This window comes from Dipodomys ordii, unplaced genomic scaffold (genome assembly GCF_000151885.1).
Source record: "Dipodomys ordii isolate 6190 unplaced genomic scaffold, Dord_2.0 Scaffold51, whole genome shotgun sequence".
In the NCBI taxonomy this organism is placed as follows: Eukaryota; Metazoa; Chordata; class Mammalia; order Rodentia; family Heteromyidae; genus Dipodomys; species Dipodomys ordii.
In genome coordinates, this window is record NW_012267267.1 from 6,279,367 (window position 1) to 6,297,754 (window position 18,388).

The 18,388-nt window shown below is 38.8% G+C and overlaps 1 protein-coding gene across 4 annotated transcripts in view; it reads left to right on the forward strand.

The window, feature by feature from the left end:
- Pde4b (phosphodiesterase 4B, cAMP-specific) overlaps window positions 1-18,388 on the forward strand; it is a 430,380-nt gene that overhangs the window by 381,444 nt on the left and 30,548 nt on the right. For 2 of the 4 annotated variants that reach the window (XM_013020617.1, XM_013020618.1), the window contains one exon: window positions 6,980-7,092. In XM_013020617.1, the coding sequence (XP_012876071.1) occupies window positions 6,980-7,092 (113 nt within the window). Of the gene's footprint in view, window positions 1-6,348; window positions 6,506-6,689; window positions 6,707-6,979; window positions 7,093-18,388 lie in introns of those variants that run through there. The other 2 variants (XM_013020619.1, XM_013020620.1) reach the window with 2 other exon arrangements.

An 18,388-nucleotide genomic window follows, 5' to 3' on the forward strand; every position in this document is an offset into this window, starting at 1 on the left:
ACACAAACACACACACAATGGAATCCTATGCCTCCATCAGAAAGAACGATACCGCCCATTTGTTAGGAAATGGAAAGACTTGGAAAAAATCATATTAAGTGAAGTAACCCAGTCCCAAAGAAATTTAGGTCCCATGGTTCCCTTATTTGTAATAATTAGTATATGTATAGGATAATCTCATCAGATGAGCAGAAAAGCTCAAAATCCATGTGCATATGACCATATAAGTTTTGGAGGTTTTTATGTGCTTTTATTATCTGGTCTCTTTTGTTTCACATTTATGTTTAAGAGATTCATCTCCATTGTGCATTCAGTCATTGTTCTGATTAACATATCAACTCACATAACCTTGCAGATAATCACCAACTCCCTAATGAGAAGAAAGTCGAATCATGTGAGGCTCATAAGCAAAAAGTTATTTACATTTGCTTTCTTTGAGTAGAAAGTCGGGCAAGACTTGACAAATACATCTCTGATAGATTCTGAGTTACATTATACTTGCATTTAGATATGATGTCATTTATAGGAAAATTATGTTTTGAGTATGTTGTAATGTTTTCACTTTTTAATTATGTGTATTTAGGGGTTAGGATACTCTTGAGCTTCAGTTTCCTCATCTGCATTAAGAATAGTGCTGTGTAGAGTTTCCAAGTTGAATGATATTAAGCTTGTAAGGGGGCCTCTGTCACCACTTCTCCATGAGAAGGGTAATAAGATTACCCTTAGCTGCACACATTGCAGGACCAGCTTCTAGACCACCTGAGGGCTGCTACCAGTAAGGTCACTGAATTCATAACTGCAAAAATCTGTCTCCATGTTTTCTAACTATGAGAAGCTAGCTATTTGTGGCCAGGCAGAGGTTTGTAGTTACCCTCCTGCTGCTATCCTCTGGATTTGTTCCTCTTCCAACACTATCCTTCTCTCTCTCTCTCTCTCTCTCTCTCTCTCTCTCTCTCTCTCTCTTTCTTTCTCTCTCTCTCATACACACACACACACACACACACACACACACACACACACCCATTAATATAGGATTTGCTTGAAAACTCTGGGGAAATCTATGAACCAAAATAATAAATAAACTAAAAAGTCATTAAAAGAGAAAGGGAAAGTCATTGACTGAAAAAGAATGTCACTCAACATTTTATCCAGTTACTCAGTTTCTCCTAGATGTATGTATACACAAATACATACCAGCAAGGATATGCATCAAGGGGTTAATAATGGTGATCTCTGCTTGATAAAAATGTGAGACTTTGATCATGGCTAAGTTATGTTTCTCTGTAACTCCCTCTCTTTCTAAGATACGTCTATATCCCATCTATAATAAAAACAAGATCTGCAAGACGTATCTGATAATTAAAGCTTAAGTGCGTTTGTGTGTATTCTCTTACTCTACCTTCTGCATGAGAATAAGATATTTTCTTCATCTTCATTTTAGAGATAAGTAGTCTTGGAGAACTTAAGTAATTTGCCTGAGAACAGGACAGTGAAGCAAGCTACAGAATGGGAACTATACTAGTTCTTCTGAGTAAATATTGCACAGTGCCCCAATGCTAAAGGGCTGTATTAGGTAGATCAGAAAAAGAAACATTTAGAAAAGCAATTATGCAATTTTAAACAGAAAGGAAACAGCGTATGATGTGACTTTAAATGTTGCATTTTCGGGAATACAAGTGTTTGCTTTCTCTGTGGTGAGTTGAATATTCCTTTTCACAGAGTAAGACATAGTTTTGCCAGGAAACTAAAGGGGACTGTGGGCTCTAATAATTTAACCTCTGACTTCTCATATAGCTTGGGATTTAAAGTAAACTAGAGATAATCATACCTTTTCCACATCTTTCATGTAGAGATATTGCAAGAATTAAAGAATGGCGTGTTTGGAGCTCCTTTGAGAAAAGAGCCATTTGAATGACATTTATTATTAACAGATTAATATTCATTTCTCTCCTGGTTTCTTAGGATCAAGTGCAATACCTACCTAGACTTACAAAAGGAAGAAAATCTTTTTTGTGCTCTTGTTGTTGGTGTGAACAAGGGAAAGAAGAAAGGGAAGAAATGTTCAGCTCTCCCAGATCAAAATTGTTCTCCCATCTCCCCAAATTTTCTGTCTAAAATTTTTGGAAACCAGGGTTGTGGACATAACCATTTATGATTCCATGAACTGCCCTTACTCAGTGGAAACATGCTTTTGTGTTATTAAGTATCATTCATTCTCAGGGTCATCTTACAGAATGCAGGACAAGACTAGCCTGATGGGCATTCTACCTGTGTGTTGAAGAGCCTCCATATTTGCTGTTTTGCAACATAATTAATCTGTAAACTTGTGGTTTTTAAACATGAAGTCTGATGTGTGAATGAAGTATAATTGCAATGGCTGGAGCCCTAGGCACTGTCCTACCACCTCTCTCTTGTCTATCTTCCCTGAGCAGTGGTTTTGTTTTGTTTTGTTTCATTTTCACTGTTTTGCTGTTGTTTTGTATGTAGGGCTGAGCATCAAATGCAGGGCTTTTTGCATGCAAAGCCAGCACTGTACCACGGAACTACATCCCAGCTCCAGGTTCTCACCATCCTCTTTCTCTGACCTCTGGAACCTGGTGTACCTTCCTTACTCTCCCTCCCTGTGACCACTGACTTTATCCATTCACAGCAGGTGCCTAGGATAGGTGCAGAGAAGATTCTAAGTTGAGCAAGTGTGTCTTGAAAAGTCTAAGGTGGGGCCTGAGAGATGCAGTATTCCCTGCCCTGGGCTGGAAAGAGAGACAAGATTATGTCTGGGTGAGGATGAACCTTTCACCTACCTCTGATACAGGTAGTAAGCATGTCCCAACGAAGAGGCTACAGTGCCCTCAGAGATACACCTAAATATCTAAGTGATTTTCAGCTTTGGAGGGTAAGACTAAGAACTGCCTTGACTTCCCCCAGGACCCACATCTGGCCAGGGCACAGCATGATAGTCTGGATAGTTGGCAAGACAGTGTGTCTTGTAGCTATTAAGCTGTATGTATATTCAAAGTCACAGGATCCAGAACCTCTGGTCTCCAGAGGGCTCAATACTCACTTTCTACTATTTTTACATTTAGAAGAATAGGATATTAAGTAAAATTTGCTTTCTGAACCATTCATCTATTGTGACACATGTGTCATAATATATGATGTTAGCAATCAGGAAAGCAGGATGTGAGGTATGTGGAAACTATGTTTTTTGTTGGGTTTTTTTGTTTTGTTTTGCAACTTGTCTGTCTAAAAGTATCTTAAAGTAATGAGTGAAGGAATATAGGAAAATAAAAAGATAAAGTTTTGTGCTCTAGAACCTCTAAAGGAACTCACTCCTGCTTTTTTTGAACAAAAAGCACTTTCATTTTGCACTGGGCCCTGCAAATTATGATGCAGATTCTTACTGTAAAACTCCCTGTGAAATACACAACTCTCATCCTATCTCCAACTCTTCCCCCACCCCTCATGCAATGCCAAGCTGTCATTAATAATCACTCATCTGTACCTCCAACTAAAAGACTGGCTACCAAGAAAGTTATCTCATTTAACCCACTTGTAAGTTTGTAAGAGAAATATATATATATATATACATATATATATGTATATATATATACACACACACTCGTGTGTGTGTGTGTGTGTGTGTGTGTGTGTGTGTGTGTGTATTGCCAGTCCTAAGGCTTGAGCTCAGGGCCTGGATGCTCCCTGGAGCTGTTTTGTTCAAGGCTAGAGCTCTTCCACTTGAGCCACAGCTCCATTTCTGGCATTTGGGGATGGGGGGTGTTGGTTAATTGAAGATAATTGTCTCCCAGACTTTCCTGCCTATGTTGGCTTCAAACCATGATCCTCTGATCTCAACCTCCTGAGTAGGGAAGATTACAGGTGTGAGTCACTGGCACCATTCTTATCCCCAGTCTACAGATGTAGGAAATTGAGGTCTAGGATAATAGAGAAGGGCAGGGTACTTGCTTCTCATTTTAGAGCTAGTGTTTTTTAAAGCTCACACTGCATATGGATCTTTCTGCCTCTAGGTGTCCAAGGCTTTTTAGCAGCTTGGGCAGCTCTTGGGTCTCCAGTGCCGGAAGCATTTCCTGGGCATCTGCTGGGTATCAGGCCTGGGGGATGATGCCAGAAGCATGCAGCTACAGCCTGATAGACCTGAGCTGCACTGGTCATTTTCTTGGGTTGAGCAGTAGCTTTTTGAGCCTCCCCCTTGCCCATCCTGAGCCTACTGTAATATCTGTGCCCTCTGCCTCAGCTACCATGGTAAGTGAGACACAAAGAAAGTTTTGGGTGTGTATTAGGAGTTTGGTAAGGCATTAGTCTCACATGACTTCAAAACCTAATAAATTTTGCTTTAAAAATAGTGTAGTTGGCTTGAACTCGAAAGGTAACAAAGGAAGATACTTCTGAGACTATCACGTCAGTCATATCTCACATTGGTACCACTCGTTCTGTGATGGATGTACAATTAATGAGCTGGTGTTAGATATTAGTAATTCTACCTAATTGTTGTATCTCTGAAGAGGCCTCTTTGTCAATGCTGCTTGTGGTACAATGACTGTACTTTCTATACAAAGCTGGAATGGAAATTGGATCCCTTTTTTCCTCTTCACGAAGGAGAAATGCGCTATATCATCTTACAGTGCCTTTTGCGTATCTGCTGATCCAAAAGGCTCTCACTACCTTTTACTCCTCACTGTCCTGGGGACTGTCTGGTCCTAGTTTCAGAGGACTCACTGCAGGTTGTCAGGGGGAAGGTACCCAGGCAGAAAAGCCCAAGCAGCTGGGAAGCGATTGGGCTTTTTCTTCTACTAGAGGCAGGAAATGAGGAGAGGAGAACTCTGTCCCTTTGGGAAAAGCTTCCTTGAAGAAATGCTTTTCTGGATGAGAAGGTGAGGAGGTGTTGCCAACATATGTGTGTGTGTGTGTGTGTGTGTGTGTGTGTGAGAGAGAGAGAGAGAGAGAGAGAGAGAGAGAGGGAGGGAGAGAGAGAGAGAGAGAGGAAGAGAGAGAAAGCTTTCTGTGGAGGCAGTTTTACAAAAGTGAAGAAGAAAGGTATGTCCAACCTGCCTTGAAACTAGACCTTTTGTTTGGCTGGGTTTATTTTTTGTGTGTGTAGGGAGTTATTTGAGCTTGAACTCAGGGCCTCAGCACCTTAGTGCTGTCCTTGATGTTCTACTACTAAAAAAAGGCTGAGGTTCTACTACTAAAGCCACTGTTCCACTTGCAGCTTTTTGGTGGTTATTTGGAGATAAAAGTTTCAAGACTTTTGCTGCCTAGGCTGGCTTCAAATTGCAATCCTCAGATCTCAGCCTCCTGAGCAGATAGGATTGATTACAGGTATGAGACATAGAGCTGGGCTTAAAATTAATTGTATTTAAAATACTTCCATTTTTGTCTGCACATTTTTGAAGGGTGTGAAAAAATGGAGGAAGTTACTGCCAGTGGTTTTGTGGCTTTTCAGATATGATACACAGGATATCGAGTTTTAACCCCTGAAATCCTGAATACGTACACACTGGAGGATAAACAAAACAACAGTTTTCGGAAATCTGCATTTATGGCCATTCACTTTCTGTTTCAAATATTTGGGGGAGGGGTGCGCACACACACACACAATTATTCAAGTAGCAAAAAGCAATGTGATCCCACCAGGATTTCTGTAAAAACATATTCAAATGTGTTCTCAATATGACAGGAATGTTATAGTATAATTCTGTACGAGATTTTTTTTTATTTTATTAGGTTTATTGTATGTTTGCTTACCAGAAAGCTTGGTAGAGTTAATGAATGTGGTTCTCCTTTTATAACTGTGTGTAGCTTCATTAATTTATCTAGTAGCATAAAATAAATTCAGTGTTTGTTCACACAGATTTCTTAATTTAATAACTTGCAGTATTTGCTCAGACCCACAAACTTTTAGATATGGAAAGGCATCCTGTGGATAAGTAAAAAGAGTTCTAACTGTCCAGCCAAGGAAAAGAAAAAAAGACAAAGAAAAAAGTCTTGAAAACCGTTTCTTGGGGGGCAGGCAGGGTAATCAGAGGAGAATGGAACACTTGCAAATATATCCAGAAAGTCTAGCTTTCTAAAGTGACAAATGAGAGCCCCCAGCTTTAATAGAAAGAAAAAATCTGCAGCATTCACATCTGGCTCCACCTGAAAGTCCGGTTCAGAATTTCTCTGTGATCCTGGCACTTGCAGAAGGGAAGTTTTAGCTTTGTTTAGTATAACTAGAGCTGCAAGACTCCCCGGCCAATAAACACGTTTCATGTAAAACTCCAGACAGTTTCTCTTAGACTAAAGTCTTATCAGGGAGACCTCATTTCACCTCTAATTAAAGGGGGAGATTGTAAGGAGAGAAAGGAATGCCCTACTGTGTGTGTGTGTGTGTGTGTGTGTGTGTGTGTTTGCTGAATCCCAAGTCATTCTCACATGAGCACACTCCCCAGAATTCTGAATGACTACCCAGCTTTTGAACAGAGTTTTCCCTCAGATCACAAAGGTCTGTTTCACTTAGAGGAAGAGCAAAATGAAGCAAAAGCTTTCCTCATTTCTCCTCTCCACGGCAAATACTCAGAAATGACATCACACACCCTAAAGAGTACCAGGATGACTAAGGCAAGGGGCGCCTGAGAAAAACTCCTCTCTGCCTCTGCGTTTAGTTTTAGGACACAGCGCGATGCAGATGAGCCTCTAAGCGAAGGTTCCCCGCCTTCTTCCTCAGAGGAAGTTTCTTGGTAGATCACTGACACCTCATCCAGCGAGGGGGAGGTGAAAACTTGGCACCAGGCGTCTCTGCCCAGCACCGCAGTGATTTGTCCTCCGGGTGGAGCGAGCTGGAAGGAAGGAATCATGAAGGAACAAGGGGCCACCTTCAGTAGCGCCGGGATCAGCAGTGGCAGCAGCAGCGCCGACTCTGCTATGGACAGCCTGCAGACGCTCCAGCCTAACTACATGTCTGTGTGTTTGTTTGCAGAAGAATCTTATCAAAAATTAGCAATGGAAACGCTGGAGGAACTAGACTGGTGCTTAGACCAGCTGGAAACCATTCAGACCTACCGCTCTGTCAGCGAGATGGCTTCTAACAAGGTAAGAAGAGCGATTTGTACTTGGAAATGTGTGGGAGAACCAGACGTGCTGGCCCTTCCCGAGCTTGTACCATAGTGTGAGAGACCTAAGAATGGATTTGCGTGTGTTGCTCTGTCTCTGGGAAGACTTTTCCAAAGTGGTCTACTTTGCGTGGTGTTGCAGCCACACATACAGAAGCGTGTGCGCACACGCACGCGCGCGCGCGCGCACCAGCACACACACAATCGTAAATGCTCAATAAGCTTTAACGCTCACAAACAAATTACTTTATTGACCCGTCTGGAATATGGTTTGAAGAGAGAAGGGTCTATAGAGCTAACAAATTATTAGACAGGTGAAAAATGCATTTTCAGAAAACAGTTTTATGAGAAAGCTAACATGTGAGTGAGCCCTTGGGATAAAATGTACAATACGTTGCTTTAGTATCAGGTGTGAGATGTATGTTTTTAAATATGAGTATTTCTTGACGACTTTACAACCATGGGACAAAATGCTTTGCATTTGAGTTTGATAAAATTCTTTAGAGAAAAACATTTGCAAATTTGCTCCTGCTGCTTTTGTGACGCTGGCATGGTCTGGGATGAAAGAAAGAAAGAGAGAAAGAAAAGAAAGAGATGGAGAAAACAAATAAAGAAGAAAGAATACATTGTATCTCCAAAGACCGAAAGTTTTCTTTTAAGTTTTCTGATTTTCAAAGTGGAATCATTTGATATTCAACTGCATCCATACTTGGAGGGAAAAAAAAGATTTTATTTACATTCTCTAGACAAAACTTGGTGTTGAAGAGCTTTAATTATCTCTCATTATATCATTTGTTTAATTAACATCTGAAGCTAAGCGTGCTAATTTACATAGGTTATATAGTGAGAAGTGTTGTTTGTTTTTTTGTTTATTTGTGTTTCCCCCCCTCTGGAGAAATTTAACAATATATGTCTGGTAAAAGCTATATTTTATATTCATATATGCATCCATACTTTGATGGAAAGCCTTGATACTATACTTTCAAAAGTGCACATTTTCATAGCTCCTTAATCATTCTAGCCTAAGGTATTATGATATTGTGTTCCATTTCTGAGGCTGGGAAGAGATTCTGCTGCTCACCCATCCACATGCCCTTGCCACCCTGAGATGCACTTGTGACTAATTCCCTCCTCCTCCTTTCCTGGGGTGAAAAGTGGCACCTTTGGATCAAAGCTTACTGGCTCCCTTTCAAAGGATCAAATCAGAGGAAGCAATGTGTCCTTAGGAGATCCTGATGTAGTAGCAAGGGCTCTTCATATTCTGTAACTATTTAAAGGGCAAAAAAGAAGTCCCTGTCTGAAAGTTTAATTCTGAGTTCAAGTTGTCAGGGGTAAAGCAAAGGCTAGATTTAGGGTTAACTAGAATGTACTGACTTCTCAGTTGAGGTCTCACTTCAGGGATTTTCCAGACTGGTGTAAAACTTAACCAACTGCTTCCCCACAAAAGGGGGCTTCACTGTGCAACTTCTCCAAATCACTTTGGGATTCCACATGGAAGGGCTTGCACACATGCTGAGCCTACTTGGGAACATTGGATGACCCTCTGTTACCTGTATTTTTGTAACGTTTGATACACATACAAGATAGAGCCAATATTTAGGGTTGAATTTTCAGCACAGAGAATATAATGAATTTCTGAAGTCACCAAGATAAAGGCAGAAACTAACTCCAAGAGAAAAAGAATAGTCCCAGACAAACTACAAATTATTACTGCTTGGCAGTGGGAGCCTTGGGGCCCTGCAGTGTTCTAACCACACTGGTGTCTAGAGTGCTGGGATTGGACATTGTCTTTCTTTGTCTTCCTTGCAATGTTATTAAGAAGCAATTTCATATCCAATTAGTAAAGCTTGGACACCAGGCACTGTACTGTACCGGTCCTGGTAAGAATTCTAGTCTCCTCTGGGCTTCTATGCCTCATTTATGGTGTCCTGTGCAGGAAACAGTGAAAGCTGAATAGAGCTAATCCTAAAGAAAAGACTAAACCTTAATGTTGATGTGGTTATCTTAAGTAGAAGTTGCTTCACTTATTTTTAAGATCTACAGTAAAAAGTTTTCAGGACTAAAAACCCAATGGTGAATGATGACTAACTGACAGATAAAGACAATTTCTAATGTTTAAAGTATCTTTTTTATTTACGTACTATTTAAAATATGAATTACTCAATAATTTTCTTGCGTAAGGGTTAAGCATAGTAAAAATCACAACACATATAAGAATGCAATGATAATATTTTAAGGTTATTGAAAAGAAATTAACCTATACTTGTGTGGGAAACTGAATTATTTATGGTAAAAATAATATTCCTCATAAAAAGTTCAATGTAGTTGAAGTTATTTGAGATTTCCTTATAATTCAATGTTTTAAAATATCATCATCAATATAGCTATTGTAATTACATAGCCAAATTTGGTCATATTTTTCGTACCCTCACTGAATGAAAGAGTGTCATGAATCTCTGTGCTACAGAGCTAGAAGCAAATGTACTTGCACTTTACAAAGCGGGGAGGCAATATGAAGACCTGTAGAATGGGAAAGCTGTTCAAACCCATGGATACCATTTTACTAGCTATTTAACCTGAACAAGCCTACTTAACTGCTTAAGACTCTTATTTTCTATCCGTAAGGCAAGGATTAAAGCAGTACCTATCTCTGCAGATTGCTATGCTTATTTAAATAACTTACCTAAGCACTTAACAAAATACCTAACATGTAGTAAAAATTCAGGAGGTGATCACTCATTGACAACACCAACTATATTTTTTGCAAAACATTAGCTAAGTGACTATGGAGGTATGTGGTTTTTTTTTTTTTAATCTATTTATCCGTTTTGGGTTTTGCCATTTCTGAACTTACTTAAGAGTGAAGTTGAGAGCCAGTGTCATGCACAGGGTTATGTGTGGTTGACACAGGTACAGTTCTACCTACAAATGGTGAAGAGTTGTCAGCATTTGGTAGAGGAACAGCTAGCAGTCTTCCAGGTTTATTCCATCTGCTTAAGGTCATGTTTTGTTGTTGTTTTGAGTTATTACCTCTTTTACAGTTTGAAGAAAAGTGAGTGACTCAATGATTATAATTGACTTTACAGTCTCCTTAAAGCATACAGAGCTGATTCAGAACTTCTTCTGTGATTAAAAACAATAACAAACAAACAAACCATTCTCCTAGCTGGGTCCTCATGGTTCATGCTTGTGATCCTAGCTACTCAAGAGTATAAGCTCTAGAAGATCTCAGCTAGCACAAACAAACAAAAGTCCATGAGACTTCATCTCCAAAATAATCATTCAAAAACCTGACTGGAAGTGCGATTCAGGTGCTAGAACACCAGTTTTGTAAGCAAAGTCAAGTATGCACAGGTTCTGAGTCCAAACCCTGATACTGGTACGAAAACAACAAACAAGCAAAAAGTCAGCATCCTTGTTGGCTTATGTTTTCTTGATTCCTTAGTGTTGGCCACAGACCAAATGGAATTTGAGAATTTTAGAGAAAGTGAGACTAGATGAGTTCATATTGTAGATCATTTTCTCCAAAAGAAAAACAAGAAATGGGAGTTTTTGAAGGCAATGGCATTGTTTCTCATGATGAAAAAACTCCACATCTACTGAATCTCCTGCCAGCAGCCCAAGTTCAGTTAGGTATGTTAGGGCTGTTTTGCTTAACAGCAGATTGCCTCCTTAGACTTGTTCGTTAATTTTTGTGCTTCAACTTTCATCACCTCCTGAATTAGAAGAATTGTCTTGCACTTCAGCAAAAGGCATCAGAGCATGAGTTCATCAGTGGGAAAAAAAAAGTCTGATGTTTTGAAAACAGGATGCTTTGGTTCTGCTGTATAAAAAAGAGGAACGGAAAGAGAAACAGTATAGAAAGGAAGAAAGCAAACAGCCTCAGCAGGATCTCCAGCCCAACAACAGCATAAACAGTGACCTGTCTTTCTGACCTTCTCTATGGCTCAGTTCCTGACCTCCAGTCACCAAAACCAACCCACGTCATTGGAAGAGGATAGGAGGAATAGCGCAGCTGCTGAAAGGGTGACTAGAATTTCCTGTCTCCTTCCTCACAAACACAGTCAAAAAAGTACAGGGTTGCAACAACAGTGGCTGAAGAGGCACCAACCAGAACAATCCCGGGAGTCATCGCTGTGACTGACAGAGAATGGAGGGCCGATTCCCCCCCCCCATTCTATGAATAAGAAGCACAGCCCCTTACCTAGAATTTTCAGATGAAAAAAATGTTCATCAAAAGATGTTCAGCAAGTTGTGGTGTTCAATAAGGAACAAGGTTGAAGCAACTATCCACTTTCCTAACTGTTCTCCTGAAGGCCATGCTCTGATCTTCTCTTTCACAACTAGCTTTGCCCCAGGGAAATTTTATGTGCAGGACAAAAGTCGGGCTGAGTTTACTGAAAGAAACATCAGGATGCAGCAGTTAGTAAAACTTTGCTAAGAAAATCTCTGTGATCGGAATGGGAGATAGGCAGTGCTTTCTTAAGATATCATGAAATCAGCAACAGATACCCTCCCTGGGAAAGTGAATCCTCCTGATTCCTTGGGTTTACTTTTCCAGTTTTTCAGGAGTGGAGTACTGAATACTCAGTGTAAAGCCAATGAATTGCCCTTGTTCTTGGATAGGAGGGAATAAAATCACACAATTCTACCAGCTTGTAGCCACCCAGGAAACAGGCTGTACATAACACAGGAAGGTGATCATAACAATGACAGGCTGATTGCTGTAATGTTGGGTGAGTCATTTTTGGTATAACTGTATAATCAATTACAACGGGAAATGCCAGATCTAGCACAACTGAAAGGAAATAGATCTTATTGACCAAGAAATTCTTCTTATAACTTTATATCAGTTGATGGTAGGCAGGTTACTGATTGTTGGGAGGGCTTAATACTAGTACAGTTAGCTAAGATCCACTGATGTGATACAAACAGCACTACCCTTAGCACAAATAGGTCTTTTTTCCTCAACCCTGTGTTTTAACAGAGTCTCAGCTTGGACTTTGTCTGGCTTCTTTCCAGTGTGAGAGATAAGGGTGGTTGGATCAGAGGAGCAGAAGTGCTTACTCCCCTAGATCTCACTTTGTATCTGCCCAAAGGATTGTAAATCCATTTCTGGGGTCTATATAAATCTCTTCCCTTAGATGTGACTCGAGAGTGCCACATGCTTAGGCTTCAGGGACAGCCAAGAGACAGCAGTGGTTTGGGGGTGGGGCTGGGGCTCTGGGGGTGGGGGGAGGCCATGGTGTATGGGAGGAGAGGAACTCAGGCATGGTGGCGAACTCATACAAGCCTACACATGAGTCCCAGTGGTAAAGAAAGAAGAGGGCAAGGTGTGGTCTGAAAGGTGGATCTGTTATACTACTATATACAAGAAGGTCAAGAATTCTAAAATCATTCTGACATTCTAGGCCATGATGAAGACCTAATCATCAAGGTGGGAGTTTAGGAGAAGGCTTAATTTACATTTTATATGTTAGACATACAGTATATGACCCCACAAATAAGTCAGAGGACAGAGTAGAATGAAAACTAGTTCTGACAGCCATGTTGACAGGCATGTACTTTTTGGTCCAATCTTTCCCTTTTTGCTGCTCAGATTTATATGGAATAAAACATCAAGGCAAGAAAGGAAAGCAAAAAGAGCTTGAGAATCAGCCACAGGGTTGCTGTATCCTGGTCTATTTTTTTAGGAACAATTAAATCATTCTGAATCTTTACATTTGCTTATCTACGAGACAAAGTATTGGGAGAAAATGATCTCCATAGTCTACCTCAGTTGAATTTATTGGTGGAAAAGCAATAGTAAATAACTAAACCACTACTACAGGTATTGATTCTGAAATAGATATTATTAGTTACCCTGTTATACAGATGAGTAAATTGAAGCTTAGAGAGTAGAAATCATTTGCCCAGAGTATAACTAATTGGGAGTATAACTAATTGGTTGAAGCTTATGGTTAATCCTTGACACTAATGAGAAAGAGAGAGAGAAAGACAGTCATAGAGAAGGAGAGGGAAAACAAAGGCTCAAAGAAAAAAGAATGGAAGAAAGAGAAAAAAGAGGGAATGAAAGAGAGAAAGGAAAGAAGGAAGGAAGGAAGGAAGGAAGGAAAAAACAGTAAGGAGAAATATGGGGAGGAAGGGAAGGAAAGGGATAGACAGAGACAGACACAGAGACACAAAGGTAGAGACAGAGACAGAGAGACAGAAAAGAGTTTTCTTGAGGATGAGTGGTAGAACACTAGTCTAACATGCATGATGCCCTGGGTAGGTCCCCAGGAAAAAAATTAAAAAGGAGAAGAGCCAAGATTTGTACCAAGGGACATCTGACTCACCATCAGTGATCCCAAAGAAATGGAAGGAAAAATAATTAGAGGTATTTGATAATCCTACATTGAATTTTGTAGCTTTTGATGGGACATCTATCCATCATTGATTAAGTCTGATTCAGAATTCTAGTATGTAACTACTACATTCTAGGCGTGCAAGCCAGCTGCTAATCACTTCTAGCTCAACTTTTGGTAAACAGCATCTACTAATATAAGTAAGTTCCTTATCTTCAAACCAAGGTAAAAGAAAGTATTCAGGTATTCATTCCTCAGCGGTCATTATTTTAACTACTCTTTCTATGACAAAATAGTTTAATTATTGAATGTAGTTCAGTATTTTAAGTTCTGGCCTTCTCAAAACATCCAAGTAAAAACTTTGGTTGTTGCCTGGTATACTGTGATAAATCTGATTTGTAATCTATTTTGCTTGATTTAAGTATTTCTACATTGGCATACCTAGGACAACTTGCTTCACTCCAGGCTAATTCTACTTAGCCCAATAGGAGAACCACTTAGGCCAGTTTTTCTGTTAACTCCCTCAGAAGTTCCTAAATGAGGAAATCTCTCAAACACAAGAAAGAATGAAATAAGGGAAGTTACCTTTCTTTCGTGGTGGCAATCTGACAACCTGATAAAGAAGCACTATAAGTCTCAATATCTAGTAAGTCATTTTAAGAAAAGTCTCGCTTTCCTGTAGGCAAAATAGATAAATATGTACAGATAATCAAATCTGAACGCTAATCTTGAAAACATTACTCATGAAAAATAGAATTATCGTACATTAGCAGAAGAAACATTTGGTTTCTATTTGCTTATGCTTCCTGTGTATGAGTGTGTGTGTGTGTGTGTGTGTGTGTGTGTGTTATTGGAACATACTCTAAAAGATCACTCACACAATCCAAGGGTAGAGTTTGCTGTTGTACTTCTCATACAAAACATTTAACTTCTAAATAATTGGAGGTTCAGTAAGTGGGGTTAGCATAGCCATTTGGGAGGCGTGACTTACAAATCTGAAGACATCATAGGACACTTGTGCCACACTCAGTAGGTGTCACTCTCTGAAGGCATTGTGCCAATGGCCTTCCTGCTTCCCTTCCCATCCTTCCCTTCAGCTCTTTTCCAGGGACCTGCCAGCCTCCCTTTTGGTATGTGATATTTTCCTCCACTGGTGCCAAACTGTTTAGTCTCTTGGAGACTTTACTGTAACTTCCTTTGTTTGATTTACTTTAAAGTAGCCAAGTGCTTCCACAAAGAAAGGACTGTTAACTTATTTAGAAATGATGAAGACAGTAAAACTCCTGTTTCTTTTGTCCCTTGGTTTGGGAAGCCCTTGATAATCTTTTCCTCTTCATGCAGTAGATTTTAAAGCTATAAACCATGCAGTTCTGCTCATCAGTCACAATTTCCCCTCTGAGGATGACTGAGAATTTTAATAAGGATCATTTTGGAAACCTAAATTGCCTGGAGACTACAGTTTAGCAAACTAATTAAGGTAAAATTCATCTTCATGCCTAGGTTTGCTTTCATCTTGAAAATTTTTATTCAAAATAGAGTAAATAGTAAATTAATTATCAAAACGTCTTAACGGACCATGCTCCCCTCTCTTTTTGCCTACAGTGAATGTATTGCCTAATGTTATAACCTTAAGCAATTATACAAATGAAACTAGAGTATATGCCTCTATCATTTGAGTTTCTTGATATACATACACATTTTCGTCTTCTAAGATAATCAAAGTGAACAGTTTCATCTTCCATTAAAATGATGCCTTAGATTTTTTTTTGGTTGGTCATGGGGTTTGAACTCTGGGCCTGGGCCCTGTCCCTCAGCTCTTTAGCTCAAGGCTAGCACTCTACCACTTGAACCACAGCACCACTTCTAGCTTTTTTCTTTTTGCTTATGTGATGCTGAGGAATCGAACCCAGGGCCTCATGCATGCAAGGCAAGCGCTCTACCACTGAGCCACCTTCCCAGCCCGAGGTTATTTTCTTAGGTTAGCTGCAATTCCTACAAATGGAATTAATGGGTTAAAGGGCATAAATATTTTAAAACTCTGGATCTTTGTTTTTCTCACTAATCCTAGTGCCAGGGTATAAGTAGTAAAACTGTGGTTAGTGTAACTGCTCTTAACTTCATTCTGCTTCTTCCTTTCCTCTCTCTGAACCTGAAGATGATAAATTGGAAAAGTTCCCCCCCCCCCACACACACACTGGTAAAAAGAAATAGTAATTAAGTCATAGATTCATTCTACCATTTAGCAAGGCTATTTGTTTGGGCAGTTGAAATCAAGCTGGTATCTCAGCTTGATCCTCTTTCTATATCCTACAATGTTTTTTGGTTTTGCTCAGAGGCTCAATGTGAAGCCCTCACAACACCACTGATTTCCTGATTCTTGAGTCATATTACCAATATCTTACTGGAGTTGGGATCAATGGTTTGAAAAGCTGCCTATAGAGAAACAATAGAAATGGAACTCATGGCCCTATGCATTTGTAATTCAACAAGCCTCATTTACAGCATAGAGAGACATGTTTTATATATTTAGGCTGCTGTAGTTTTACTGTTTATTTAGTGTGGAGACCTTTGAATCAGATACCACAAATATTTCTCAATAAATTATAAATAATAATAATCTATTGATCTAATTACTTAAAACGAAGAGATGCCTGGAAAAGTAATGAGAAAATGACTTATGGAGAATTGATTGTGGTAGCATAATATTTATTAAGGGAAAATATTCCATGCCTAAAAGATTATTAACATTCTAAATTTAACACTTTGAGTTATCTACCCATTTTTAATCATTCTTTATATTGCAATGTAGGACAAAGTAAGAAAAATTTTTCTTAGCATGTGACATAAGAAATTAGAAAAAAATGCCTGATTCAAATTTGACATTTTGTTTTTTGAAATAAGAAAGCAAAGATTTGAATTTAAAAGTGATTTAAAAGGAGTCTCCACTGAGGGAAAACATTTAAGAGCCAGAATATTTTAGTATAAGAGAAGAACAGAAACACATGAAAAAAAATACACTAAATTTTTTACTCACTGAAGTGGATTAAAATGGTGGATTTCCAGCTTTCTCTCTAATCCTGATGTCAGAAAAGTCTATTGAAAATATGACTTAGTAGTATCATAAGAGTTTTATTATCATTCAAGAATGGAGCAACACTGGCCTTTATGCCTCTTTTGTAACTTCAATACCTAAACAATATCCTGATTGCTCAAATTAACAATTAGATTCTTCCCTATGAACCTATCTATCCTGGTGTGATCTTGGTTTTGTCTTTTGAAGCCCTACCTATACCAAACTTCAACAGACCATTCTCTCACCTATTCTATCAGTTAATGTCCTTCCTAACATTTCATTTTCTGAAATTGTATTTATGTTTTCTTCCAGATTGTAGCTCCCAGCTTATCTTCCTTTTAACCAGTTCTAGCTCAAGGAATGAACTCAGGGGTATGCTCAATATGGCTCTGAAGATGGATCTCTTTTTATCATTTGCTAAAAATTTAATTTATTGAACATCTTTAGACTACCCAAATATAATGTGTATTTCCAGTATTCTTTTGCATATATCTTTGATTATGAGCCACTAGAGAGCAGATGGGGTCACTCATGAAATGGACTCCAATTCCCTCTATGGACCCGATGCATAAATCAGTTACTACTCACTTGCCAGGCCAGTAAAGCACAGTGCCCTACCTGACTGTGTCCCTGTCTTGCTCATTGTGGTTGTTACTGCTGCCTCCATGCTGTAATTGAGTCAGATGATTTAGACGTATCTATATTTACTGATGCAATGGGTATGTGTTTCTTGGCCAGGCCAGCACATTATTTGTGTTCTTAACAGGATGAGCTGCGACTGAACTTTTCCCTGCTATGTTTTAACACTCAAGATCTGGTTGCACAAAGATTATTTGCATCTGTCTTATTCATTGCATGGGAACCTCTCTGAACATGAATCATTAGGATTTACAAGTATTATTTTTTAAGGATTTAAGGGTCAGTATCATTTAACTTTAGAAAAATATATTTTTATTCGAATTGATTTAAAACACTCTTGGATTAATCATCTTTTGTATATTTGAAGACTTAAACATTATAACATTTGCAAACTAAAAAGGGACCATACATTTCCCTTAAAGAAAGACTGTGTAGGGTTCTTAATAACGTACTAACATGAAACTGCCAAAAATAAACAAAAATATGAACTCCTAGATAAGAATACATTATCTTTTTCAGGCAGGGTAAATACCTTGAGCTAAAATTACTTAAATATGAGCTCTATTTTGTGCATAGTTTTCTTTAGAAGGAATTCAAGAAAGATTTTTTTTTCTTTTTTGAAAAGGAATTTTGATCCCAGCTTTACAAATCTAGTCACATTATCCAGAACTATGTTTCCCAGAAAACTTTGTATCTGCTTCAAGGAACATTGGTTACTAGGCAAGAGAGATTTCTAAGGCCCATTTTTCAATTTAAAATTTTTCTTGCTCACAACAATTCTTGTTGTTCAAGGAGCACTGAATGCAGAGTCATTCTCTTTAAGTGTATGGCAATTCGTTATTCTGATGTTGTTAGATTCTGGATAGCATAGTAATAAAATATACCCAAGGAGTCCTTTCCCACATACACAGTACTTCTTATATTTTCAAAGGCTACTCAATATGAGGGAATTTTTATTATATCCTATAATCAGATGTAAAAGCAAGAATCTTGAGGCTTAGATTAAAATATTGTTGTCTTTGTTACTAAATATTTAAAGTTAGATGTTAAAGGAAAATCTTCATGAAATGTATACCGTTCTTATATTATTGTTCTTCTATATCTTACTTCTAAAATTTTTCTTGGGCTGGGAAGGTGGCTCAGTGGTAGAGCGCTTGCCTTGCATGTATGAGGCCCTGGGTTCGATTCCTCAGCACCACATAAGCAAAAAGAAAAAA